At 45.2% G+C, this 25,740-nt stretch overlaps 2 protein-coding genes across 10 annotated transcripts in view; both read right to left on the bottom strand.

Annotated features, from left to right (window-relative positions):
• Nucleotides 1–347: 347 nt before the first annotated feature.
• On the bottom strand, nt 348–11,347 carry TARS2 (threonyl-tRNA synthetase 2, mitochondrial). 4 transcript variants are annotated; one of them, XR_010840937.1, is made up of 18 exons: nt 11,208–11,347; nt 10,682–10,878; nt 10,244–10,367; nt 9,445–9,569; nt 8,549–8,666; nt 8,366–8,430; nt 8,033–8,111; nt 6,698–6,844; nt 6,410–6,508; nt 5,890–6,107; nt 5,247–5,409; nt 4,892–5,029; nt 4,632–4,709; nt 2,832–2,932; nt 2,520–2,617; nt 2,272–2,344; nt 1,648–1,762; nt 348–721 (listed from the first exon to the last, which is right to left on the bottom strand). XR_010840937.1 is itself a non-coding variant. In XM_059080053.2 (18 exons), exons 1-18 carry the CDS (start codon nt 11,271–11,273, stop codon nt 573–575), a joined length of 2,157 nt encoding a protein of 718 aa, XP_058936036.1. In that variant the 5' UTR covers nt 11,274–11,347; the 3' UTR covers nt 348–572. The 4 variants fall into 4 exon arrangements, 3 of the variants coding, with proteins under 3 accessions (XP_058936036.1, XP_066891464.1, XP_066891468.1); XM_059080053.2 differs by having other exon boundaries at nt 2,520–2,621; XM_067035363.1 differs by having other exon boundaries at nt 2,520–2,621; nt 11,147–11,308.
• A 4,867-nt stretch (nt 11,348–16,214) lies between these two features.
• The window catches only part of RPRD2 (regulation of nuclear pre-mRNA domain containing 2), a 92,211-nt gene continuing 82,685 nt past the window's right edge, over nt 16,215–25,740 (bottom strand). For 2 of the 6 annotated variants that reach the window (XM_059079702.2, XM_059079710.2), the window contains 2 exons: nt 21,756–22,937; nt 16,215–21,615 (listed from right to left, as the gene is read on the bottom strand). In XM_059079702.2, the coding sequence (XP_058935685.1) occupies nt 21,527–21,615; nt 21,756–22,937 (1,271 nt within the window). In that variant the 3' untranslated portion in view covers nt 16,215–21,526. Of the gene's footprint in view, nt 22,938–25,740 lie in introns of all 6 variants that reach the window. The other 4 variants (XM_059079721.2, XM_059079732.2, XM_059079678.2 and 1 more) reach the window with 2 other exon arrangements.

Here is a 25,740-nt window from a genome sequence, read left to right as displayed (position 1 = left end):
CCACACACCCTGAAGGCTCCTGACAGGATTGAGAAGAATGGTGAACCCAACCCCAAGAGAAACTGATTCTGAGAATCCTGGAGCAAGAGAGGTCTGAGACTTTGTTTTGTGCCTCAATTTCTCCATTTGGCCTTCTTTGGAGAATGGATCTGACAACCTGCTGAATTGGGGCTGGGGAAACAGGGCATTTGGACAGGGGAACAGGACAGCTATCCCAGGGAGCTCCCCGACCAGTGAGAGCCATGGGCTGCCCCTTTTCAGTTACCCCAACCCCCTAGGACAAAAGAGTGGGAGACAGAGTCAAACCCCCTTTTATGTCCCCATCAGGAGTCAGAGACGAAGACACATTCCCAGTAGCTTCAGGTTTATTATTTTTAGTTTCACTCTCCTCACATCCAAACAGCTACAGCTTCCCCCAGACCAAATCTCTTTTCATGAGAGCATATTCATACCTCCACACGAGTTCTGAGGGGTCTGGGGGACTTCAGGCTCTTGTCAGTTAGGTTGGGCCCCTCTGTGTTAAGGGGGCCTGATAGCTCCTACAGGTCTTTGCCACATCTATACACAAAAGCTCAGAAAATTTCTTCAGCATTTGGGACCCTGGTGTTCTGTAGCTCCAGTAGCCGCTGTACAGCCTCGGCCAAGTCCCGCTCCCCAAGTCGACGATTATCTCGAGTCCGAATGTTCACTGTTCTCTTATTCTGCTCTTTCTGGCCAACCACTGCAGAAAGAGGGGAGGTTTGCGAATCTCAGGGCAAATTTACCCATAGGATATCTCCTTTTGCTATGCAGAAACGTAAGAGACCGAAATCTTTAGGAAGAGCAGAGCTCAGACATGGTTCCAGGAAAGGATATATTTAGCTATCTCTTGCTCTCCAGTTCCCTGGTCATCCTGAGGAGATAAAGAAATATTCCAGACATTCTCTTACATGCCTTATCACTTCCACTCAGGAGCCCAGGGGTCAGAGATACTAGGGTCAGCCAAAGAAAGACAAACAGATCAAGAAGCAAATCCAGAGAGAGAGAGAGTGAGTGCGTGCGTGCGTGCGTGCGTGCGTGTACATTAGAGAAAGGGGAGGGTGGCAGGGTGGATGACACATGTGCAAGTCCACGGGATCATGGGCAGCTTGCTCCAAGGCTGGCAGGATGAGTGGATGTGTAAGACGAGAGAACCAGGTAATCTGACTGAGACGTTCCTACTCCTTGCCTTCAAGACAGAGCTCTGAACCTTGGAAAATGAAAAAAAGGAGTAAGGTAGGCCTAGACTTTTTTTCTTAAGGCCTTTCTCCTCATCCCTTAGGGCTGACTCTATCTAGGTCTAGAATAAGCAAAGCTAACTAATTAATGCCTTATTAACCCTTCCTGTTCCTTTCTGATGCTCCCTTGGCTAATTACTAACAGACACCAAGAGCTAGGGTGGGGGTCAGAAGAAAACTGTTCTGAGGGTCAGAGGTGCTGGTCAGGGGGTGAAGGAGCCTAGGGCCCAAATGGCTCAGGAGTTCTGAATCCTGGCTCCTGCCCAGCTCAGGTAATGAGCTGCAATTTACCCAAATACGCAGATGACCAAACATAGTAGACAGGAAAGAACAACATACAGGCCGAGTGGAAGAGTGCAAGGCCCTGAGGGCCGTGCTGACCCGGTCTTACCGAACTGAAAATTGTAGTGGGCAAGCTGAGCCCGGCGGATCCTCCGGCCGAGGGTCAGTCCGGAGTCAGCGTCCAGGTCGCCAACCAGTCCTGCAGCTCGCAGGCTCCGCTGTGCCTGGGGTAGAGGATCATTGACAGGAACCTGATTTAATGGAAGGCTGAGGAGCTAGAACAGTCTGATGCCAGTTTTCCTCAAGCTCCCCCATCTGCTCCTCCTTCCTCTGCCTCAAGGCTCTCCAGTTCTCAGGGACAAACCCTCCTCACTCTCTACATTGAGGCCTCTCCCCAACCCCCCAGCCTCCTTGTCGGCCTCCTCCTGGAGCCAGGCCTCCCTGGACTCTGCCTGTTTCTAGACACCACTCTACCCAACCAGCTGCTCGACTCTAGTACTGTCCATATCCTTACTTCTCTCTAGAAAGGAAAAATAAAACAAACATTTCTCCAAGCCCCCTTTTGTGCCAAGTGCTCAGTTGTCAGCATTCAACATTTACTAATTTGAGTCGTCTTGTGATTCCAAGTGCCGTGCCCCTTTCACTACCCCATGGGGCCTCTGCTACCCATTGCTCATTCCCAGCCTCCCTATTAGTCTTGCTTCGGCCCCCATCCTCACCGCCAACTCCTCACCTCCCTGGCATATTCCTCTTGCTCAGTCCCCACAGGTATGACCACCACCTGGAATGGTGACAGCCATAGTGGCCTGATTGAGAGAACAGAGGAAGGCAAATTATTTATCCTGGCTCAGACCCCAAGTGTGGCTGCAGGGAGCAGATTCTAGAAGGAAACAGAAGCTGGAGTCTGAAGGGAGCCAGGATGTGGAGTACGCACTACCTGGCTTGAGGGCCAGAACAGGAATCGGGGGTCAGAGGTCTCACCATTTTCCCCTGCAGCTTTCCGCCAGCACTCCCAGCATTCTTTCCACAGAACCTAGCACTGCTCGATGAATGAGGACTGGACGCTCCAGGGCCCCCGCCTGCCTTGGAGGGAAAGGGGTGTGTGTGGATGGAATGGAAAAGTGTCACAAAATTGGCACCCAAAATCACCTTCCAGTTTCCAAGAATCTTCAGCCCTGGCAAGGGAGGGTGTGGAGGATGTGGTTTCGTTTTTAGGGTCAAAGGCAGAAAGGGAAGTTGTTCTGCACCTATTCCATGGGCCAAGGGAAAAGGGGACAGGACAAGGTTCTGTACCCCTTGTACTGGAGGTCAAATCTCAGGGGCAGTTGGAAGTCAAGCTGGATTGTCCCACACTGATGGGGCCGACCCAGGGCATCGTGGAGGTGCACGTCAATCTGGAGGAGACAGAAGGGAGGACATGAGAGAAACCAGAACCAGTATCCTCCATTATGCATGCCACCCCCTTCTACCTAGCCACATCCCAGGCTGTGTGGAGAGACATGTCACCCAGCTGCATCGCGCTGTCCGTCACTCGCTGCAGACTCTGGCGGTGGCTCTTTCCACTTAATAGTGGTGTATTATTAGGGAACATCAACATTCACATGAATAGCCCATCCTCACCCATGCCTCTCAATTCCTTGAGTTCCTCATCTCAGAGACCTTCATCCGCGCCCACACTATGGCTACATCCTTCTTGCTGTCATCGCCCAGAATGGCTGCACCTCTGAAATAGTCCATCAGACATCTGCTCTGATTACTATCTCTTGTCCTTCCAGCTCTGACAATTATTCCTATTAATGGCTTTTCAATCTCTCGGCTCCTTAACTCCTCATTCTTCTTCCCATTCACAGGTCTCTCAGCCTCTCCCACCCCTGCTTCTTTCCCCATGCAGCTGTAACCACTCTCCCTGGTTCCCTGGTATCACTGTTCTTCTGTCACATCCACATGACAAAACCCCAGCCTGGTGGCACCCTAGCCACCCACCTCCTTGGCCCTGGAACAGAAGTGCCCAGTGCTGCCCAACACACCACACAGACGCAAAATCAGCGAATGATGCAAGTCGCTGTTGTGAACCTCAGTTGAATGCTTGCTGCTGCCTGCAATCCTTTAGCTGCCCTAATCAGCTCTGCGTCGTGTTCTCCTCAAGGATTTTCAAGCTTTCTCCTCTCTTCCCATCTTCAACCCCCTCACTGACAACTCTCCTATTCCCCACTCCTATCTCAGCAAATGATCCTGCCTCCTATCTCATGGAGAACTCTGATAGTTGCTATCATGAGATGGGAAAATGTCTCAACTTCTGTCACCACACCTATAAATATCCTGGCACCTACCCCCAAGCCTTTCCTTTACCCCCTAAACAACAGCACAGGTGGTTCCTTCTGTGGAGGGCTCTGGATCCCACCCCTCAAGACTCCCCAGAAACTTTCCTCTACTGAAACCCCTTCTACAACTTCAACTTCTCCCTGACCCAAACAGGCTCCCTCTCATCACAGCATTTAAACATTCTCAAGTCTCTCCCTTCATCAACATCTCTTTGGATCTGCCAGCTACTCTCCTTTGCCTTTATAAGAGCCAATGTTCTTGGAAGTATTAGGTTCATTCATTCACTTCTGTCTCCATGTCCAGTCCCCACTTTACTGAAAAATGGACCCTCAAAACCTAACAGCCTTTTCACTAAATCCAGCAGACACTTTACAGTCCCTTTTCCCCGACTTCTTTCACCTCTTCCAACTTGCCACGTGAGTTTTTACTCTTTGCCCCAGCCTCTGCCTACAACGTTCCCTCCTGAAGCACCTTTTTACTTGGCCAACGATTACCTTTCAGATCAGAAAGAGATTCCTATGGGAAGCCTTTCCTGACCCTCCTGAGTAATGTGCCCCTTAGTACCTAGATAGCACTGATCCCACGGTGCTGAAACACCCTATTTACCTCCCAGAGCTCTCACCAGACCTAAGTTCCATAAGAGCAGGAGATGTACTGCTCTTCTTTATATCTTACACAAATTTTAAAACATTCCTTCGTATCTATTAAATAGTTAATAAAACAAAACAAAAAAAGGAATAAATAAGACTCTAACCACAGTCCCCAGCTTACCTTAGGCCCATAGAAGGCACCATCTCCAGGGTTGAGGTCCCAGGGTTCTCCAAATTCTTCTAGGGCCTGTTGAAGGACCTTTAGAAGAAAGGATACAAGAGAGGAATAGGTCATCTTAAACTTTATGAGCAACAGATCTCTCTAGTCCCCAACAGTGACCCTCTCAGCATATGCCTCTACCAGGGACCCTGATTCCCATCTCCCCTCTCCTTCCATCAGAGACTGGTTTATCTGCCCCTGCTTCCCTACCACCTGCTCACCTGCTCAGCCTGGTCCCAAAGGCAAGGCTCTCCTAGGAAGCCAGATGGCCGGGTAGACAGTGCCAGGCGGAAAGAGAACCCAAGGACAGTGTAGACAGAGCGGAGGAAATCAAGACAGCTTCGGATCTCTGCTTCCAGCTGGGGGAATAAGGGCAGCTGAGCTGCATGCTAGCTAGAGCTCTGGGGTGGTGGTAGTTTGGGGAAAAGAGGGCAAAAACATAAAAGAAAGGTTTCGATAGAATGTAGCTAAATTATCGTATATAAAGAGGGTAACTGAGGGTCAGGAATGTTGGCAGTTCACAAAGAGAATGAAAGGCGGCTTAGAAATGCTTTGGTGGAGCTGGGGAAGGGCCACCTGATTGGGTGCACAGAAGATGTGAGCATCATCTTGCTGGAATCGCCGCAGCCGGGTCAGTCCCCCCAGACTGCCAGAGGCCTCAGCCCGGTGCAAGGCTCCGAAGTCGGCCAGTCGCAGGGGCAGCTCTCGCCAGGATCTGGGCCGGTGGGCGAACATCAGGCTGAGGTTGGGGTGGGGAGGAGTCAGGGCCACAGGGAAAACTAGCCCCTGAAGACTGTTCCTCTGCCCAGGCTGCTTGCTTCCCTTCTCTGCACCATCAGCTAACGTGCTCTCCAGCCTCGGCATGCTTGAAGTCCTGTCAATCCCACTCATCACAATCTGGGCCCTGCCTGGTTCAAAAGTGAATCTCAGTAACAACAATAATAGATATCACTTACTGTGCCCCTGTTCTGTGATAGGCACTGAACTGAAAGAAGAACCTTAGACAGCAACTCCAAACCCTTGATATTACACATGAGGAGACTGAGGCTTAGGGAGGTGCAATGATTTTTCCAAATTCACATAGGGAGCTAGAGGGCAAATTCAAGACTCAAATCAGGTGTTCTAATACGATTCCAAGTTTTCTACAACTTAGTATTTAGTAACCCAGCTGCCTAGCCCTAGCCCTGGGAGGACCCAGGTCTCCTGGATCCCAGCTCACCAGTGCGCAGGGCAGTTCATGGGCTTGAGGGCAAGCGTGCCTGTGGGACGGCTGGTAGACTGGTCACTCTGGGAGCCGGCATGGCTGTCAGAGCCTGGGGGCTGCAGGGCAAACATGTCTTCCCGGTAATGCTCCCAGTGCCCTGACAGTTCCCAAAGTTTCGTAGAAAACAGCGTGGGGGTTTTCACTTCTGAGAAACCACGGCGGGTGTACTCAGCCTAGAGAGGAGGGTACAGACATGGAAGGCCAGAGTGACTGAGGGGAGAGGAAGCAGGATGGCGGCTGTGTGATTCTTCTGGGCCCTCAAGTCATGCTGAGCACAGCTACAACCTAGTAAGCACCATCTTCCCTCGCTATGCTCCTCACTGCAGACCACACATTTCTAGGCCCTTGATAAAAGTCACTAGCACTTTATGATATTTATGTTTAAACTTCTAATTCCCCTCTTTTAACACCTGGCTCCTTCTAGGCCCTCAGTCCCTCCCCAGTCTTCCTTCCCCTGAACATGGGTCCTCCTTACCCTGATAAAAGCCACGAGAACATTATACACCCTTGTCCCTCGAGGCAGGAAGAAGCAGCTCCCAGGGCTCAGTTCATGGAAGAAGAAGAGCTCCTGTTCCTGGAGTCGGAAACGGCAACGGTCACTTCAACGGGGAAGTGGGGGCTTGGGAACCCAGAAGAGATAACTGACCAAGCTGCTCAGTTTGCGGGATTCCGAATCTGCTTCAGCTTCGCAGTCAGGTCCCTTCATCTCTCTCCAACCCTTATCGTCACTCCCACCCCGCCCCCATTTTCCCAGTCTCTGTACCTTCCCAATGTGCCGGTGGTCCCGTAACTCTGCTTCCTCCCTCCACTCTTCCCAGGCCCTCAGCTCCTCTGCAGTAGGGAAGGAAATCCCTGACACTCTCTGCAGTGTCTCTGGAGTGCCGGAAAACCTCCATAAGGATGAGGAGTTCTGTGGGAGGACAAAGGGAGTCAAAGGGAAGATGAGGACAACCTCTCTTTCAATCCTCATATGATACTCTGAGCATAAGCCTCACAGGTATGACACTTGACAACGATCCCATCTCATCTCTCTCTCTACTTTTTCCACCATCACCACCAGGAGAATGGCCCCTACCATCCTCCAGACACCCCCTGCCATGTATACCACCCCAGAGGTGCCTGAGCCTTGATTTCTACATATGTCCTGCTGAATTCTAACCTTACCCTGCCACCTCTTTTTGTCCCCATTCTCACTACCACTGCCCTACCAGCACCCGTGTACTTTGTTCCTTTCCCTTCTAATCAATGACTGCTCAGGGAAGTAACCCTAAGTTCTGGTCAAATATTAGTCTATCCATCCCCTTATCAATCTCCCATACAGCTGCTAGAAAACTCAGTCTCCCACACTGGGTCCCGTTCCCGGATCCATGAAATTCAAATGCCTCTGCTTGTTCTCTCCTTGAACAATTGTATGATACTAATAAGAAACAGCCTGCATTTTATAGCACTTTTAACTTTTCCTCAAACACTTTCTCTTGTGTTAGTTAGTTTTGTCTCTATGATGTGGATTTACTGGTAAGACAGGAATCAACAGCTTCATTTTATAGATGGGGAAAACGGGTAAAGAGATTTACCCAAGGCCATATACTTCATCAGTGGCAGAGATAGGACTAAGAGCAGATGCCTAGGTTTTCAGTCCAGGGCTTTTTGCTCTGCATATCCGCCTCTCCCCTCTCTCCCTGCTCCTATTCCAACTAATAGCTCACCTTGCCCAGGAGCAATATTTTCAGAAAGGGCAGGCCTTTGACTTAAGAGTATTCTCTTTGTGCCTGTGAAATGGTGTTCCACGCTGGCTCTCTCCACAGGAGCCTTCCCTACATGACCGTGTCCAGCCTGTTCATGCCCTCCCTCGCCATCTCCCTTAGTGCTAATGTCTGACTATGGACTTGGAATTGGCTTCTGGGCCCTGGCAGGGTGTCCAGTATCTGTCATCAGATGGGGATTTCTAAAAGGCAGGGACAAAGTTTCTTTCTATTTCTGGATTCCCCCCTTAGCTATCAGAGCAGAAAAGGGGCTGACAGAGAGGATCACCTTCCCATTCCCCAGCTCACTCCAGTGAAAACAGTAATCTCAACCTAACCCAGCCCTCACAACTGACTGTTAGCAGCTTCAGGCCTCCAATCTGTCCAGTATGCCGAAGGTGGGGGCCTCTGCACAGATCAACCAACATACCACACCTGGGAGAAAGAAGGGGCCAGTTAGTGATTTCCAGATTCTTGAGTTTCTAGGATTCTCCCTCTAGGGTGTTTAGCTGACAGAAAGAGACATAAAGAACTATTCTACAGAGAAAGCAATGGGAGATAAAAATCAATTCCCATTTCTTTTTTGGGAGCAACACATTACCTTCTATCTTCTTTCCCTTATCCCATTTCTGGCCTTCTTTAGTGCATCCCCACCTCTCCCTGTTTCCCTCAATCCTGACAGCTCTCACCCATATACTGTTGCCGTTGGACCTGTCACTTTCTCCTTGATCAGGTGAAGCTTAAAGGGGTTATCCTGGAAGAAGGGAAGAGTGAAGACAAGTCTTTATTCTCACGAAGAAGTCCAGAGAGAGAGCCACTCCTTCTCTCACGTCTCTAGATTATCCTCCTAAACTTGTGTGTCTCCACCCCACCTTGAAGAGCTGCCGAAGCTGATCCTGGGAAGCCTCTAGTCTCCGGAAGGGCTGAGCAGCAGCTGCAAGTTCCTGACAAAACCGTTCCAAAACAGGCAGCTCTGAGCCCTTGACTGTCCTGGAAAGATGAGGGTTGGTTGGCTTCCATCCTCTAAGGAGCATCACCTGGGTGTTGGCCCCAGGGGATGAAATCCTGCCTTCCAAAAACATCTAAAATTATTGGCAAAGACAGACTGGGGGAAAACAAATAGGAAATCAGGTACAAAGTTTACAGCTGGAGCAAAAGCTCTCTGTACGAAATTAAATGTTGTATGCAGGCAATCTGAATAAAGAAAACTAGAGCAGCAGTAATGAAGGATGAAGTAAAAGTTGAAGAACTCATAAAAGCTAGAGAAGGTAAGTTTCAAGCAGATTTAGAAAAGGAAGGACATGGACTAGTGGAGAAAGTGGTACCTATGTCACAGTTGAGGCATGGAGGGACCTGCCCCTAGCATTCTTTCTCCTCCAAACTGAACATGCCTGAGGCCCCAGAAAAAGGCCTCAGAAAACACCCCAGGAAAGAGGTATAAACTTTCAGTTATAAGATGAATAAGGTCTGAGAAACTAATGTATAGTATGGTGACTATAGTTGAAAACTTCTGTATTGCATAAATGAAATTTGCTAAGAGCAGATCTTAAGCATTCTCACATACACAAAAAGCATGTGATAATTAACTCGATTGTGGGAATCCTTTCACAATGTATACATGCATCAAATCACCATGTGTACACTTTATATTACAACTTTATTTGTCAACTATAGCTCAAAAAAAACAGAAAAATAAAGTAAAATATGGTGAAATCTTTGAAAAAGAAACCACCCCAGAATCATTCTCCTCCTTCCTTGCACTACTCACCGTTCCTTTCCAAGGAAGAAATCATGGTAAAAGCCACATCCTGTGCTTGGACCTTGACAGAGGATAGCACCTAGAAGTTGTTCAGCTGCTGCCCCCAGGACATGGGTACTGGAGTGCCAGAATACCTGGGTTCATAAGAAAGGAGTTCATGAGTTCATAACCTTCTCCTTTAGCCCTTAGCTCTCGGATCCTCTCCTCAGAGAAGCTGGCATGAAACCAGTATGAATAACTATCACAAAATGGGGAACCTGACTTTGGGGTGACCACTAAATAGTAAAAAGTAAAACGAAAACAAAAACAACTGAATAGAAAAGAAAGAAGGCCAATAGAAGCAATGCACAGAAGAGTAAGCCTCACTCCTCAGTGCTTCCAGTTCTAGAGCATAATAGGAGGCTAGTAAGTTTTCACGCCATCCAAGCTGACATGAAAAAGTGGAGAGGAGGCCAGGTGATGTGCTCGGTTGTGCAAGCCACATTAAAATTAAAATATGCTACAGCTGACTTATAATGCATATCTCAAGAGTTGGAGGGCTAACGTGGCATATTATCCTCTATTTTCAACTTCATATCTCTCCCTTTCACTAGCACAATGATCACTGCTTAATAGACCCAGGCTAAGTAAAAACTTTCACCCTAAGTTTCCAACTTAGCCAGGAATAATCAAGACAAGCAATCTGCGGCAGGCCTCCCTCCCAACTGCAAATGGAGAAACTGAGGCAAAAGAAATAAATGCTAGAAGTGCCCACTTAAACATCTCTTAGTTTAGTAGCCACTGTATCCCTGATAAGGAAGAAACTTACTGCTTTCCCCTCTGCAGAATCGAATGTCAGAAATCTGAGGTCAGAGTCTGTCTCTAAGGGCCGCTCCAGATCATAAGGTTCTCCATTCACTTGAGCAGCCACTGCAGTATCTGCCAGTTTAGAACTTCAGCAGTGGGGGATGGGGAAAAAGAGAAAAACAAGGTTACCATCCAAAGGGGTAGAGAGGGACTAATCTCTTAGCAACTCCAAACTTGAAAAAGGAAATGTGTTACCAGAGCAACAGAACCTATCGTTTTTTTTTCCCCCGATGCATAATAGAGGAAGGGCAGAGACTATGAAACTAATGCAGATACAAAGGAATCAGCAGGAAAAGCTGTCTTGATGGAAATGGAATAAACATACAGAGCTCTTTCCCTGCTCAAATCGAGAAAGCACAGAGAGAGGATTATCCTGGTAGGTACAGAATGGGCCTGGTACCTGATCTGTTGGGCTAGTTGGTAAGGGGTTGTGTTCCATGCCACAGCATCCACTTTCTGGCCTCCAGGAAGTGATATCTTGATAGTCCGGTGTTCCTTCTGTGCCATGCTTGCTAACTTCTTTACCTGAGCAGTCCATAGCTCCTCAAAAAGGCCAAGCCGCTCTACCAACCAGTGTGGAGGGGTCGGCACAGCTGCCTGGAGGGAAAGATGTTAGGAGGTAACAACATGTGTCCCACCATTCCTTCTTGGGATTGGCGACAGTGGGAAATTAGAACATTTAAGTGGCCGTGGTCCTAATCCCTAGTCTTTAAAAGGACTAGGTGATAACGGGTCCTAGGCTGGGAGCCCTAGGGCCCCCAGGCTGCTGACCCTAGGAAAAAGATGGCGCATCGAAGGGCTAGAGTAGCCGGGTCTGGAGACGCAGGGCGGGAGTAGAGGGGGTCAGGCTGGGTTGAGAGCCTACACTTTGGGGTTCCGCTGGGCTGGGTCCAATGTGGTTCGGAATCTTTGGGTACCTCACGCACCATGTGCAGCCCGCAAGCTTGTAACCCTGGGATCCGAAGCCGCCGCCACCTCTGATACGGCCCCATTTTCCTTCAGACCTGTCCTACATCCTCAAATAAATGATCGCCGCTTCTCCATCGCCAGATTCCTCATTGGCTTCCGGCCCAACAATCTCCATGCCTATTGGTTATTACAGCTGCCACTCCAGTCTGGGACCACCTCCAGGAACTCCGAAGAGGTACACCCCACACAGCGCGAGCAGCGATGCGGGTGGTTCCGGCTGACCGGAAGACCTAAACTGTTACACATATGGGCAATTCCAGAGACCTGCAGTTTCAGACCAAAGTAGCAATAAGATATCCTGCAGCTTTGAGGGCAGGGGCAGGAAAATTCTCCAGCGTGCGAGCGGGAGAGAAAAACAGATTAGAAAGGGTAGTCATTTTCTTTTAACCATTAAGTTTTCTTTTACGTAGTCTCCCCTGGCAGGTAGGAAACAGGTAAAAGCATAGACTTTGGGACAAGACAGACCTAGTGTAAATCCTGGATCGCTATGTAATTTTGGGTAAATTAATTTCTTCTAAGCTTCAATTTTCATCTATAAAATTGGAATAATAATAGTTATTCTGAATTGTTGAGGTTAATTTTCTGTAAATCGTCTAATATACTGCATGGTACACAGTAATGGGCAACAATAGCTACAAGCTATGAGAACAAATGAATATAACCGCTTTAGGGCTAGAGGGAAAAATCTGCAGAGGGCACTCCTTGGAGTCCCTTCATACTCATCGTTATTAGGGATGATTTAACTCATCGTTAAATAGGGACCTTAGAAACCTCTTAATCTTACAGATGAAGAATTTAAGGTCAGAGAAGGTAAGTGGTTTAAGGCCAAACAGTAAGCACTGACGCTGGATTCTGAATCCACATCTTGTATTCTTCTACCACACCAGACTTTCTCTGGTAATAGAGTTTACTTCAATGCAATTCCCTCTTCACTTCAGAAAGAAGTGCCTGACCCTAGAATCTTAGCTCTCTGCTTCCTACACAAGACCTTTGCCTCTTATTCCCACCCTAGCTCTCAACTTCCTTTATCCCTTCTCTTCCCTCTCCCTGCTATATCCAGAACACAGTACTAGGTATATTTGATTTGTTTTACAGAATAAAAATGGAAACACAACCAGATATGTAGTAAAGTATGAGGGGAAATGGATTTGGGGACAGCTGTGAGGTTCTCAGTAATTCCCATTAGTCCCCTCACCTGGGGGTGGGGCTGGTTGGAGTTGGTTCTCAAGTTTCCAATGGTGATGTTACCAAGGACTGTGGAGGAAAAGCTGTCAGAGAAAGATGTTTAATCTAAGTTTCCAGAGGTTCTGAGAGAGGCAGCAGTTGATCTGAGTCACAGGCACCACCCTGGATCTTGGCTCCATCTTCTGGTATGTTACACAGCCTGAAATACAAAAAGAAATAAGACTGTGGAAGAGGAAGATTACTTGTGTGCGTGTGTGTGGTTGGGACAAGGTAGGGAGAATTTTTAAATGGCATTCAGAAAGTGTGACAACAGGCAGAACTTTCCCCATGGCTCTGCACCAAAAGGGACAGGGGAGTGTTACATTGCAGGCAACAAATTGGTAGCTGCTCAATAAATAATTATTGACTTAAGAATGCACCAATCACTGTACTGACTCGAAAGTCCAAAGTATTCATATACTGATACACACCTTCTTCAATCATTCTACTTTGTAAGGATAGTAGAGGGATGGTGGAATAAGTAGATTACACTGTTATGGTAGCTCCTAGCACTCATCCCTCAAACATTTACTGACTGCTTACTGTGTGCAATGCACTCAGCTGAGTGCTCAGGAGGTGCCAATCAATCAACTACTACAGCATCACCTATGTAACCTGTTTTGCAAATGGAGGGAGGAAGGAAGGAATGTCAAGTTATTCCATTGCTCCCTGTGTGGCAAGCAAGCCGGCAAGCAAGCCAGCAAGCAAGCAGGCAAAAGCGAGCTAGCTAAGGCCAACGCATTAAGCACTGGTTCTTCACAGTGATTTTGATCTATGACTAGCATGTCTCAGCCTTGGAATTTTACTACGTGCCAAGTGCCATGCTTCACTATCTCATTTAACTCCTAGAACCCCGACAAGTAGTAGCTCTTCTTACGCTCCCTTTAAGACACTGAAACTGCAGTCCGTCTGAAACCAAGCCCTGTGTTCTGCCACGCTATGCTGTCTCTCAGGGACCAGGATAATCATAATGCATCATGTTTGGTAGCACAGCTCTTTTTCTCTCCAGGGTACACTTCTAGGAGCCTTTGGGGCCTAAGAGGTCTTTAATATAGGGTGGAGAGAGAGGTCCAATAAAAAGCCAAGAAAAGAGGCAAAGAGGCATCTTACCAAATATCCTCTACCACACTAAGGTTAAGGAAAAAGAAGAGTTTAGGAAATAATGGCAGGAGGTTTCACAGAAGTCTAGGGAAAAGGGAATCCTCAGTAAAGGGTATACTAGACCCTTAATTTTTGGAAATTCTCAGCTGTACTCCACTTTTAGAATAGACATCCTGTTAGCTAAAGCTTTGGTTGAGGAGGTATTGTTTTTATAATGTTAAACTATTTGTAAGAATTCTCTCCATTGAAGGTAAAGTACATTTCCCACTTGTTATCAGGATCAACACATTACCTCCAAATCTTAGTTTTTAGAAACAAAATTTCCCTGCACCAAAGAAATTTTAAAAGATATTGGAGGTAAAAGAAAGAATTGTAAGAAGGTAAAATACATAAAGAAAGGTTTACATCATTGACACCAAATGCTTTTAAGGCCCAAAGAACTAGCCAAGTGGTTAAGCCTACAGTAGGTACTGTGGGGAGTTTAAAGAAATTTTTTTTTTTCCTTAGTAATGAAGATCTAGGACGCAGCCAAACTTTAACTTTGCTTTAAAGATGCTACAAAGAGAAAGTCCAGCCAACTTTGCTGAATAAATCAAGAGGGGGAAGCTTCCTACCCAGAGCATGGGGATAAATTGAACTTTGAAGACAAAACCTTTGGCTCACCTAAAAATCTCTACTAACAGTTCCCTTTCCCAAGATATTTCTTGAGTCTGAGAAACAAGGAAACAGCCACCTCCACCCTGCCTTTTAAATGACCCTGGTCAGGTCAAGACCAACGGAAAAATATGAAATCTCCTCAACACAGGACTCAGCGCCAACTTAAGTTTGATGATGAAGTAAAAAAAACCAAAAAACAAAAGCAAAGAGGAAAGTACTCTGAAAGAAGGCCCTAGTTACATCTACGGAAGACTACATACAACTATGGCCCACTACCCAAAAAACCAAGATTTCAAATTAATACTCCACTGATCTCTACTGCCTTTGACAATGATTGGCTACCTAGAAAATGGGACCTTAAGTATTGCCTCACGTGGGTGCAAACGATTCCTAGCCAGGGGAGGAGAAAACAGAAGGAACTGGATGCTGCCCATCTTCTTTCTACCCATTTCAACTGAAATACTCCAAGAAAAGTGTAGGAAGTTTCAAGTCTTATCTCCTTCCCACAAATTATGTGGCAAAGGACTTAATTCTCAAAAACAAGGGGATCCAATGGGGAAGGGAAAGGAGGTAATGTGGTTGGAACATCTAATTTACTAGCAGATTCAGGGTGAACCCTTTTAAGTCAAACACAAACAACTGCAGCCTGTACTGGTTCTCTGTTGGCACTGCTCACTAGCCCCTCCACCCATATCTCTGTTTGCAACGTTTGACTCCTGCCACAGTGATAACAAAGGGAAAGGACAGGAAAAAAATAATAGAACCGTCAAGGTAACTGTAATATCAGTTTCTAGATAGAGCTCAACCTTCTTATCCCCTTCCCCTCAAACTTGTAACTAAGCATTAAAGGTTTCTTCTGTCCTCCCCTAGCAGTTCATCAGAAATTGGTATTTTACATTGCACTTGCTCCTTTCCTTTAAGGCATTATGTGCTTTTTTCTACTTCTACGTGGGGGAAGAACAGGATGTTTACTTAGGAGCCATCCCATCTATGGGTATCCCTCTTGCAGCTTTGTCTATGCAGACTCAATGAGCTATTACTCAGCAATTGTGAACAGCAGCTGACCGGACTTGTCCATAGTTACTCATAAACAAGTATGAGAAACGCCTCAATACCCTAAAACCCATTCAGATAGTGTTTGTGTTATTCTGTCTACATACATGAGGGGGTAACTCATTCCTTCTATACCATATTGGCTTAAATAGAACAATTTTGGGGAAGTTATGTATTTTCAACATGCCCAGAAAGGCCGATGAGGAATTATAAAAGCTGTTGCTTCCTTGGGGTGGAGACAGGAATCAGGTGGGCAAGTCAAGGTCCCAACCGGGGACCAGGAAGTAAGGATGAGCCAGATTCCAGAAGCAGCTAGCATAGTGGTACACCCTACCCGCTGGGTGTGTTCCTAGGCTGCTATTTCTGAAGTGTCTGGTGACACATCTGTAGCTTCACGTATTCAAGGCTGCTATTTAGAGCATTCTACCCTGCCAGTGACCCAGCCTGATCTAGACGCAGCAACTCTCTTTACCCCTTAAGCCAACATTCCATTTATTAAGCCTCACTGGGTTATGAAAAAGGGATGGGGCAAGAGAAAGGGGTTGAGTGTAGCTTCTGTATGACAGACTGTCAATATGCAGGAAGGGTAGATACGGGCAAAGAATTAGCCAGAAGGATCCCTATCACCACTACCCCAATTTTATGTTTGCTTTAAAAATGCTTCTTTGCTCACACTGTACAACTTTTTGAAGACATAAGTTATCCATACAGTATGCCCACTTCATTACCAACCATTCCCTGAACATCTTGATCTCACCCCACCCATCATCCCTTTCAAAATTGAATTTCATAAAGGATCAAAGAGAAAACCACAAGGCCATAAAGATCTCAAGAGGCTCAGACTGCTTTCAGTGACACTGAGTGCAGAATTCAAAGGGGACGACAGCTGGACAAGATCAGTGCGAGAGGGGAAAAGTCAACCACACAACAAAGGAAACCATACTTTATTAAACAGGAAACAAAAACATAATTTTGGGGGCAAAGAGATTAAAAAAAAAGAGGAATGGCTGGAAGAGAGGAAAGGGCAAGTGGTCACAAGGAAGGGATGAGATGGGTGGTCTGTGGCATCTGTGTTTGCCTTAGAACCGTGCAGGCACACACACCAGCCCCTCTACCCTCCATGCACTCTTAGACCAAAAGCCAATACAACTGTATCTTCAGAGATATATCCAGGCTTTTCTTCCTGCATTCTGTAGCTGGTTTCACCTTCTGCCCTGGACAGTCATGTAGGGTCTTTGCTGGAGAAAATTTAGGTCTTTCCAACCACAGGCCTGTTCCACAAAGCAGCAGTTTCAACTCCGGGAGAAGTTCCCTCCTATTTGCACTCACCAGAGAAGCCAGGGGCCCTTGGTCAAAGCCCCAGATCTCAAAGAAAAATGTCAAACCTTTAGAACTAGTTATTTTATTAAATGATATTAATACACATTTCAAAAGGATGTCATTGTTGTTGCCTCTAAAGCATGTACTTGTTTTGTTTTCCACACTGAACACGTGAGAATATCAATCCAACATATCTAATTTTAATCTTAACAGGCACCCCAGCCCATTCAAAAAAAGGGGGGAGGGGGAGGAGGGGAAGAAAAAAGGGGAAAAAGCAGTAATTTACAGCGGCTTCAAAACAATAACAGCTGAAGCTTAATTTTGCATGAACCAGTAACTTCAGGATTGATAGTGAATATTTTGCAATTAGAAGTTTAGCATATTCACATTATCTAGATAGGTTTGCTGTACCATATATATCACAAACATTGTATTCCTGGGATCGGAAAGGATAAAAGGCCTATTCTCTTATCATTTTACCCTCCCTGGAAACAAACCAAATTCTATTTATTCTCAACTTTTGGGAGGGCAGAGGGGAGCAGGGAGAGAGGTTTCATCTAAGCTGACTGAGAGTAAACTCTTACAAAATACTCAAGGACTCAATTTCTGATACTGTATCACTGTGTTTTAAGTGGTACCAGTGTATTCATGACCCCCACCCACTGATTCTGTCTGTGATTTTACAGTGAGCACCAAGGACGTTAGTAACAACTTCAGATATTCTGCTTGCATATGAATCATGTCCTTGCCAAGATACATTATGCTATGCTTTCTTTAAAAAAATCTTGTTTATTTTTTAAACTCAGGTTGAAATACAAAAGTCAGAGCATGGGCACGGAGTTTTAAATCACAGACACAGAAAGAATAAAACCCCTTTGTTTGATGTTACGAATATGAGAATTGCTTTTTTGTTTCACTATATCACATATATACATTGTTGTCTTCATTTACTGCTGTAGACAGATTTCCTTAAAGTTAACAACAGCTGACAAGTCACACACAAATCCTCACTTCCATCTTGAAACAAATGCGTTGAGGATTTTGTGGCTTAAAAAAAAACCAAAACACTCCACAAAAAAACCAACCCTTAAAAGTTCATCTTTTAAACTGTACAACAAGGTCCTTCTTTCATGGATTAGCTATCATGCTTTTGAGGACAATAACCCTGCCCCAACATTCAGGAAGCCACTGTCCTGACAACCCCGCATTTTCTGATAAAATCAAACGGTCAGAGAGCCTTTTCAAGTAAACACTACTTTTAGCTTAAACGAGAGCAGCAAAAAGAATTCACATTCTTTTATTCTAGAATTTAAAAAATCCAACTTTTCTGCAAAGGAAAAAAAAAAACCTATCTCAGTTTCGAGTCAGAGAGAACTCTCCCTTTCCCTCCCCCCACCCCCACCCCCACACTCTCTTATACTTTTCTCTAAACAAATGTCTTAGGACTCAATATAACTGTACTGTTTCTTTGATTTGCTACACTATATACCCCACCCCACTTACAAGGTCATGCATTTTTTTTGGGGGGGGGAGCTACAGGGCAGAGAGGCTTGAGAAGGTCAAAGAAAGAACAGTTGGCTTAAAACCAGAAATGCATTAGGAAGATGAATGACTTGCAGGATCCTAACTAAAGAAAACATGGCGAGCCCAAATAAATAATATGGAATAAATTACACAAAAACTCCCAAACTATGATGCACACCTGGTTTAAGCTGCTCTTTATCTGAAACGCTCTTTATCTGAAAAGCAAGTTTATTCTGAGACAAATAATCATCTTCTGTCACTACACTGCCCACTCTCTCCTGTCTTTAATATTTCGCTGGAGGAATCCAAAGCAATCCCCATACTTCCTACAGTTATTCCTATACTAACTTGGAAGAAAATATGAAACTTGCTAGAATTTCCTTTTCTTTTACTCATCTGGCTGGAGATGACCAGTGTGTACCTTGGGGTAAGACACTAAATAAAAGATAGTAGTAAAGCAACATTTGCCTTTCAGTGTCCCTAGATATAAAGATATAAACACTCAGAATGCAGTGATTGTCTTTTTCCCAGTACTAGTTGTAGAAATACAAATAAGAAGCCTTTCAGTTCAGGGACAAGAAAAGCACTCCTTTCTCGTGGAAAATGACTAAGGGCAGAAACATTATTTTCTATTGAGAGTGGGAGGTGAGGTTAAGGATTGAGCCTTGAAATGTGACAGGCTGCTATCTGTAGAGTGGGGTGAATTTGAATTTATCAGGTCATCCTGTTTCTCTGTAAAGATACATATAATAATATCCACTTGTCACTAAGACAGATCTAAAGAGGTATAATATAAAGAAAGATGCTACTGAACTTCCTCCTTCGAAATACCAAGAAGAGGGGTGAATACAGGACTAGGTCAAGGGGAAAAGAAAGATAAAGACAAATATTTCCCTTTCCCTTGTAAACTTTTGCTGAAAACTACCAACAAATGTCACTTACGTTAGGGAGGCACCATGGTAAAAATGTCTACTTCTTATTAAAAAATACAGGGATAATATTTGATAACATTTCAGTTACACCTTCATATCAATTGTCAACTGTAGTGACTTTCTTTCTGGCTAAAGCAGAAATGAAAACTGAGGGAGGAAAAAGTCAAGAAAGAAAAGCAGGAAGCAAGAGCTTGGTGCAAGATGTGTGACTACCTCAGAAATGTTTCCTTGTTTATGACAGATGGGCAGGTCACAACACACCATTTAACAGTTCCTTTCTCTAGCTTCTATATCATAGCTACTCCTTATTTTAACCTTTAAATTATATCCACCCCCCTTTCTTTCACTCCAAGTATAAAGAGGAACATTTTTTACTAGGATAAAATGAGGTCCATATCTCCTCAAAGTTACTGCCTGATAGTACTTCAGAAGAGAAAAAAAGAAGAAAAAAAGCTTTAGATTTTAGGAGAGAGGTAAAGAACTCAACTGCAACATGCCTTTAAAAGCTAAACAAAGCAGAACGAAACAACCTGACAAGTCCAAGGTCTCCCACATTTCTCCCCTGCAACATCTCCTGGCTGTCAGCAGGCCACAGAGCATACAGGGAAGAGAGCCACACTGGTTATAGCAGTAACGGAGCTGCAGAGAGAAGGGGACAGGAATCCTTCCACTGACTACTTTTGACATGCCAAGCCCAAAATAACATCCCAACATTGCACGTTATTATCTGTACTGATGGAAGTTTTATTTCAAATATAATAATACTCTTCCATAGATGGGGTAAGATAAGAACTGTTTTCCTCCCCACCCCTCAAACCCCCAGCCAAATGAAGTGGCTTTGGTTGTGTTTCTTTGCCCCCCACACCCTTAAAATACAAACAACTTGGAGACGGTGGGTGTAAGTGCAGTGGGAGGCAGGACTGGATGGAATAGTGAAATGTGAGCATATGCACGTGGGACTTTTTAATTTGGAAGAGAGGTCCTCTGTCATAATAAAAAAAAGAAAAATCAAAGGAGGGAAAACAAACAAAAACAACAATAATAAACCAAACTCCTACTTCCAATTCTCTCTAGACTGTTCAAAATGCCTTTCCCTTAGCTTCCATCAGTACCTGGGAGGGAAGAATGGGCGTTTTGGTGCAAAGAACGGAGGGCCCCTAGCGAAAGGTGGCCTGGGTCTCTTTAAACTGTGAAAAGGGTCTCTGCTGAGAAAAGGTTCCCTAGGCCGGAAGTCTGGCCGGGGACTCCGCAAGATCATACCACTCCGGTTGATGGCGTCTCTGTGTGAGGGACCCAAGGGGGGGCCGCTGCTGTTGCTGCTGCCTCCCCCACCTCCTCCTCCATGGGCTGGGCCCAAGTGCTCCAGAGAAAGGGAGGGTAGGCTCAGGCTCTCGCGTACACGGCTAAGGCCAGGGCCGTTGAGGTCCCGTTGGGTGGGGCCCCCATGGTCCCTGGGTCCTGGGAGCACCCCAAAATGATCAGCCAGGGTCCCTTGAAGGAGGGAACTATGGTCCTTGGGAAATACTGCCACAGCCCCCGCCACTCCATGCTCTGCCAGTGGTGGGGTTGGGAAGGGTACAACCCCAGAGTGATCAACAGGAGGTGGAGGAGGAGGAGGAGTAGAAAAAGGGACGCCACTCCCGCCACTGCTGCTATGTTCCCCAGGGGGTGGAGGAGGGGGTGGGGTGGGGAAAGGAACTCCGCTGTGCTCTCCAGGAGGAGGTGGGGCAGCATGGGCCAGGGCTGCCTCTTTTGTGAAGGGGTTCGAAAGATCCACAGAGGGTAGATGAGTGGGTGCATCTCGAGAGAAGATACCACCATGATCCTTAGGAGGGGCAGGTGGGGCAGATGATGGCCCCACTGGCTCTCTCTGGAAGGGTGTCCCATGTTCCAGTGGGGACGGGGGGAGATGATGCTCAAATGTTGAGTTGAAACTGTTGGAACGAAAGCTGCCGACACTTTCCTGAAATTGGGGTGCTCGTTCTTTGTATGGTGCTGTTTTAAAGCCAGTGAGGCCTCCGCTGCCCCCACCCCCAAGGGATGCCAACTCAGAGGCACTTGAAGGGCCATTGTCAAAAGAGCTGCCTGAGGTGCTCAGATCAAACCAACCCACCCTTGAAGCCTCACGCCCATGTCCTCTATTTCCCTTCCCAGGAACTCGGATGGACTCTACAGTCTGTATTGGCTCCCCTGACATCCTCCTATTGGATGCATTATGATAACCCAAAGTTTCTATAGGGGCCCCCTTTTCTTCCGTACTATCAGGCAAGTCTAAGCAGGAGGAGGAGACTCGGGTCTCTATGCGGTAGTGCTCTTCTTGTTGCTGCTGATCAGTGGCTGTCAAGCTGGGCTGGGAGAGGTTTGAGAGACTGACACCATCACTTGAAGTGCCCTTGCTGGGGGCCTGGCCAAAATGTTTATCATCTGAGGGCTTTCGTGAGGCATTTTTAAGCATATTCTTAAACTCAATCGTCGATGTGGTGGAAATGGTGGAGGCCAGGACTTTCTCCACGCCTGACGTGGGTGGGTGGCCCGTGGGAGCAGCAAGGGTATTCTGCGGAGAGAAAAGGGAACGATGTGGAACTGGGTGAGGAGAGTCTGGGTACTGCTTCTGTGGCAAACTGAGATGCCCAGTGGTAGACTGAGACAAGCTATTGTGGTTGGAGTCAGGGGTGAAAAATGAATCATTCTTACTCGGTGATGGTGACCGGTCAGACCCAGGTTCATTCCCTCTTATGCTGAAGGCACCAAATAGCCCAGGGGAAGACGAGAGACGGTCACAGTTCTCACTAGAGTCCAGGAGGGCCCTTACAGATGGAGGGAAGGCAGACTTTACCCCAAATTCTTGGCCCCTGTGGCTATAACTGGACAAGATGGGCTGGTACTCGGTGGTATCAGAAAGCTTGCTTGATTTCAGGATAGATTTGGCTGGTTTCTTCTCTAGGTTCATCATGGCAGAGGGTGGAGGCCCTGAATACTCAAAATCTCGGTAATCTTCATCTTCCTGGAAAGAAGTATCTGGATAGAATTTCTCCTGTGAAGAGTCCATCAGGGAAGATGGTCTCTCCATTCCATCAGAAGGCTGCTTATAGGGTGATTCACTGCCCAGGCCAAAGGGTCGATACGTAGATACAGAATTGGAGAGCTCTCGGGGGTAGCTTTCCTCTCTCCCAGGGGGTGGTGATCTTGTACTGCTGGGTGTTGAGGAACCAGGGCTAATGATCTTAGAAAGCAGGGACATGGTATCTACACTGCTGGATGTGGGCTTGTCCATCATCTCATCCTGGGTGGGTGTCCCACTCCGTTCATCCCGCACAGGGGTTCCATCAATGTTGTCGATTGATGTGCTAGTAGGGCCACGCTGGAAGTCTGAGGGATGGCTTTCTGCTGGGGCACTGGATCCCAAACTGCTCAGGATTGGGATGTTTAAGTTTAAGCCACTGAAACCAGGATTACCTTTTAAGAAGTTGTGGATCTTCATTTCCAGGCTTGGGGAGGTGGACTCTGACTCCAGCTTTGGCTTGGAGATCTCTGAAGATTGGCACATGGCAACTTCAGTAGGTGGGGCAGCAGGGCTAGTATTGTGGGTACCTGTAAACCCCAGAGTGTTGGATGGTAGCTTGAAAGTAGAGCTTGGGAGCCCTGGGCTTTGCCCAATTGAGGCCTTGCTGGCTGAAGTTGAAGAGACTTCAGAAGTTGATGAATTAGGGGAATAGCTGAAGCTTTTCGGAATAAAGGATTGGGTATTGGAGGGCAGATTTCTTCCTTTTATGCTAGAGACTGTGGTGTTGGCAGGGGAAGCTGAAGTGCTCTGGGATGCAGCTTCGCTGGATGGAACTGGGTTCCCAGTAACACTCTGAAGTAAAGATGACAGGCCTGTAGAAACAAAGATTAGAGGAGTTAAAAAGAACTCCCTACCTTCCAATGAAAACAATGTAGGCTAATTGGATATTCTCATTCATTCCGGTGGGAACTAGATAGACATTAAAATACGAGATCAAAGGGAATCCAGACCAAATAAGTAATGGCTAAATGTCATAGAAAACACTGGACCTATTTATCAATATAAGAAGAGCAAATTACTGAAATGTTTCTAGTAGTCATGAAACAAGTCCAACATGGCAAAATAAAAGGCAACAGGATGGGGGGAGATTTTAGCGTCAAAATCATTCACAGTTTAAACAAGACAAAGCAGGAAAAGAAAGGGTGCAAAATTACTTTTAAAATAACACTTTAAGCCAGTATTTCTTAATGTTTGGTCTGTGGAACTGTTTCTCTAAATGCAAATAGATATTCTGCCCTATCCTTCCTTTCCAACCTCCACAACTGTCTCTAACAAGTTAACCTACACTGTTATTCTCAGGAGAGAGAGAGCAATATGCAAACTGCGGGAATTTATTTGAACTGGGACACTTTTTTTCAAGGAGCATCTCTTGCCACATTGGTGTTATCTTTGGGGAAACAAAGCTTTGGTTGTAAAAATTTTAGTTGTAAAATGTAGCTATAATAAATATACAAACATACACCACAAAGCTTATACAGCTAGACCATTGGGGCACTGATTCTCTCCCCAGAAAACATACAATCCCCTTCTTATAGCTTGGAAAATTCAAAGATTATTCAGGCTGACACTAATGAGATTCAACCCCACTCACTGACAGACAAAACCTTCTCAGAAGCACTGAGAAAGAATTCTTTGGGGCAAAGAAGACTGAAGCTCACCAAAGCAAACTGCTCTTGCAGAAAAATGCTTGGAAAAATACTTGATATAGAGATAACAGAAGGTCCTTTAAATTCAATCACATTTTGGAAAATTTCCTCAATTTCTGATCACAAATGAAAAGTTTATGTATACTTCACCTGAATTTTCAGCTTTCAGTCATACACTAAAACTGTTCCTTCATAATGACATGTGAAAGAAAATAATATTTTATATGATACTTCAATTAATGTTTCTTCAAAATTTCAATTTTTATCCTTATTTGCTAAGAGATTTAAGGTCTTAAGAATTTTAAGGTTGCTCCATCCTTGCATCATTTTCAAATGCCATCAACTTCTAAATAATGATGCATGGTTTTTATTATTATCCAGTGTTTGATAATATCCAAATAATTGAAATATTGTTTATTTCAGTTATTATCCTCCTGAAAAAAAAAATCCACGTTTCATTTCCAAAAAGGTCCCTGGCTATATAATTTTCCCCTTCATAACAGTTTGATTTAATTCTTAGTAGTAACTGCTCTTACCAAAACCAGAAGTCTTCAAGCACTGGAAAGTAAGATATGATAATATCATGATTTTAAAAAGATATTTCAGTATTATCTTTCAGCTGTTGTGAAATATATTCTTCAGAAGACCATCTTCCTAACAAAGATACTACTCAGATTTCTGGTAATAGCTGAAATAATCTCTTACCGCTAAATATTACTTTTCTTCAATCTTAAACCATAGTCTATGGCCTCTGCCTACTAAAGGCATTTTTTTGTGCTGAAAATCAGTCAATAAGAGCTGTGGGTGACACCTTCAGAGCAAAGTTCTAAGAGATTTCCTTTATGGTCTTTGAAGAAATCTATCTATTTAAGTTGCCAGACACAGTTCTTTTAAAAGGCTAGGAGAATTCCACTTTCCATAAGGAACTGAAAGGTGATAAACTGCCCTGTTATTCCACAAGGCTTGTTTCCTGAGATTCCCACTTTTCATTTTGTCATAACACACCTAGTTCTGTTCAAATTTTGCCTGATGAGAAGGTCCACATGATACTATTGTTACAATCTGTTGAAAGAAAAAGCTTCTTCTTTAAGATCTAAGTATTATATCTATATAAGAAGTTAAAATACAAGTGAGTTCAAAATTTTTACTGTAACTATAGGATGGTGATAGAAGAGGGAGTGGAAGGGAGAAGTCATATAAACATGCCAATCTCTCAAACTAATTATCCCTGAAATCAGTAGTATGAGATGCACTGTAGCATCATCATTAATTCTTTTGCTGGTTCCAATATGTAGAGCTGTGGATTACTATTTCATAGTATTTAGTTATGTGTAACAAAATTCTCTTACATGGTAAGACAAAGCTCACTATAATACAGTGCCTGGTGGATCCACTTACAGAACAGTTTAGGAAATAAGAAAATTAACAGATACCTGTACTGCTGCTCTCTATTCATATAAAGCAGGATCTCAGCACCACTGACATTGGGCGGGATACTTCTTTGTTGTTGGGACTGTCCTATGCATTGTAGGGTTAAGCAGCATCCCTGGCTTCCACCCACTAGAGGTACAGCACCCCCACCCTGACCCCAGCTGTGACAAACAAAAACGTCTTCAGACATTGCCAAATGTCCCCTGGAGGCTCCTGGTTGAGTACTGATAAAGATTAAGTCACTATATTGAAGCTGTAATTCACTGCATAATTATACTGAGGTTGGTATCTGGAGGGTCTGAGAACAAAGAGCAAGGTAAGCTTTATGAAAAAATGTTAGAAGCAGACAGTTTTAGCACAAAATAAGATAATTAGCAAAGCTGAAGAGAGGTTCAAATAAGGTAGCGATCATAGCTAGGCAGAAAATAAAAAAAGGTATAGTATCTATAGAGGCCTCTATAAAACATTAGGACAAAAAAAGAGATAATCATGTCTCATAAGAGTTCTGATAGTAGACTGATCTTTCTTACTGTCTTTA

This window comes from Kogia breviceps, chromosome 1 (assembly GCF_026419965.1).
Source record: "Kogia breviceps isolate mKogBre1 chromosome 1, mKogBre1 haplotype 1, whole genome shotgun sequence".
Taxonomy (NCBI): Eukaryota; Metazoa; Chordata; class Mammalia; order Artiodactyla; family Physeteridae; genus Kogia; species Kogia breviceps.
Note: the sequence above shows the minus strand (reverse complement) of the source record. Positions and strands in the feature narration are given on the sequence as shown.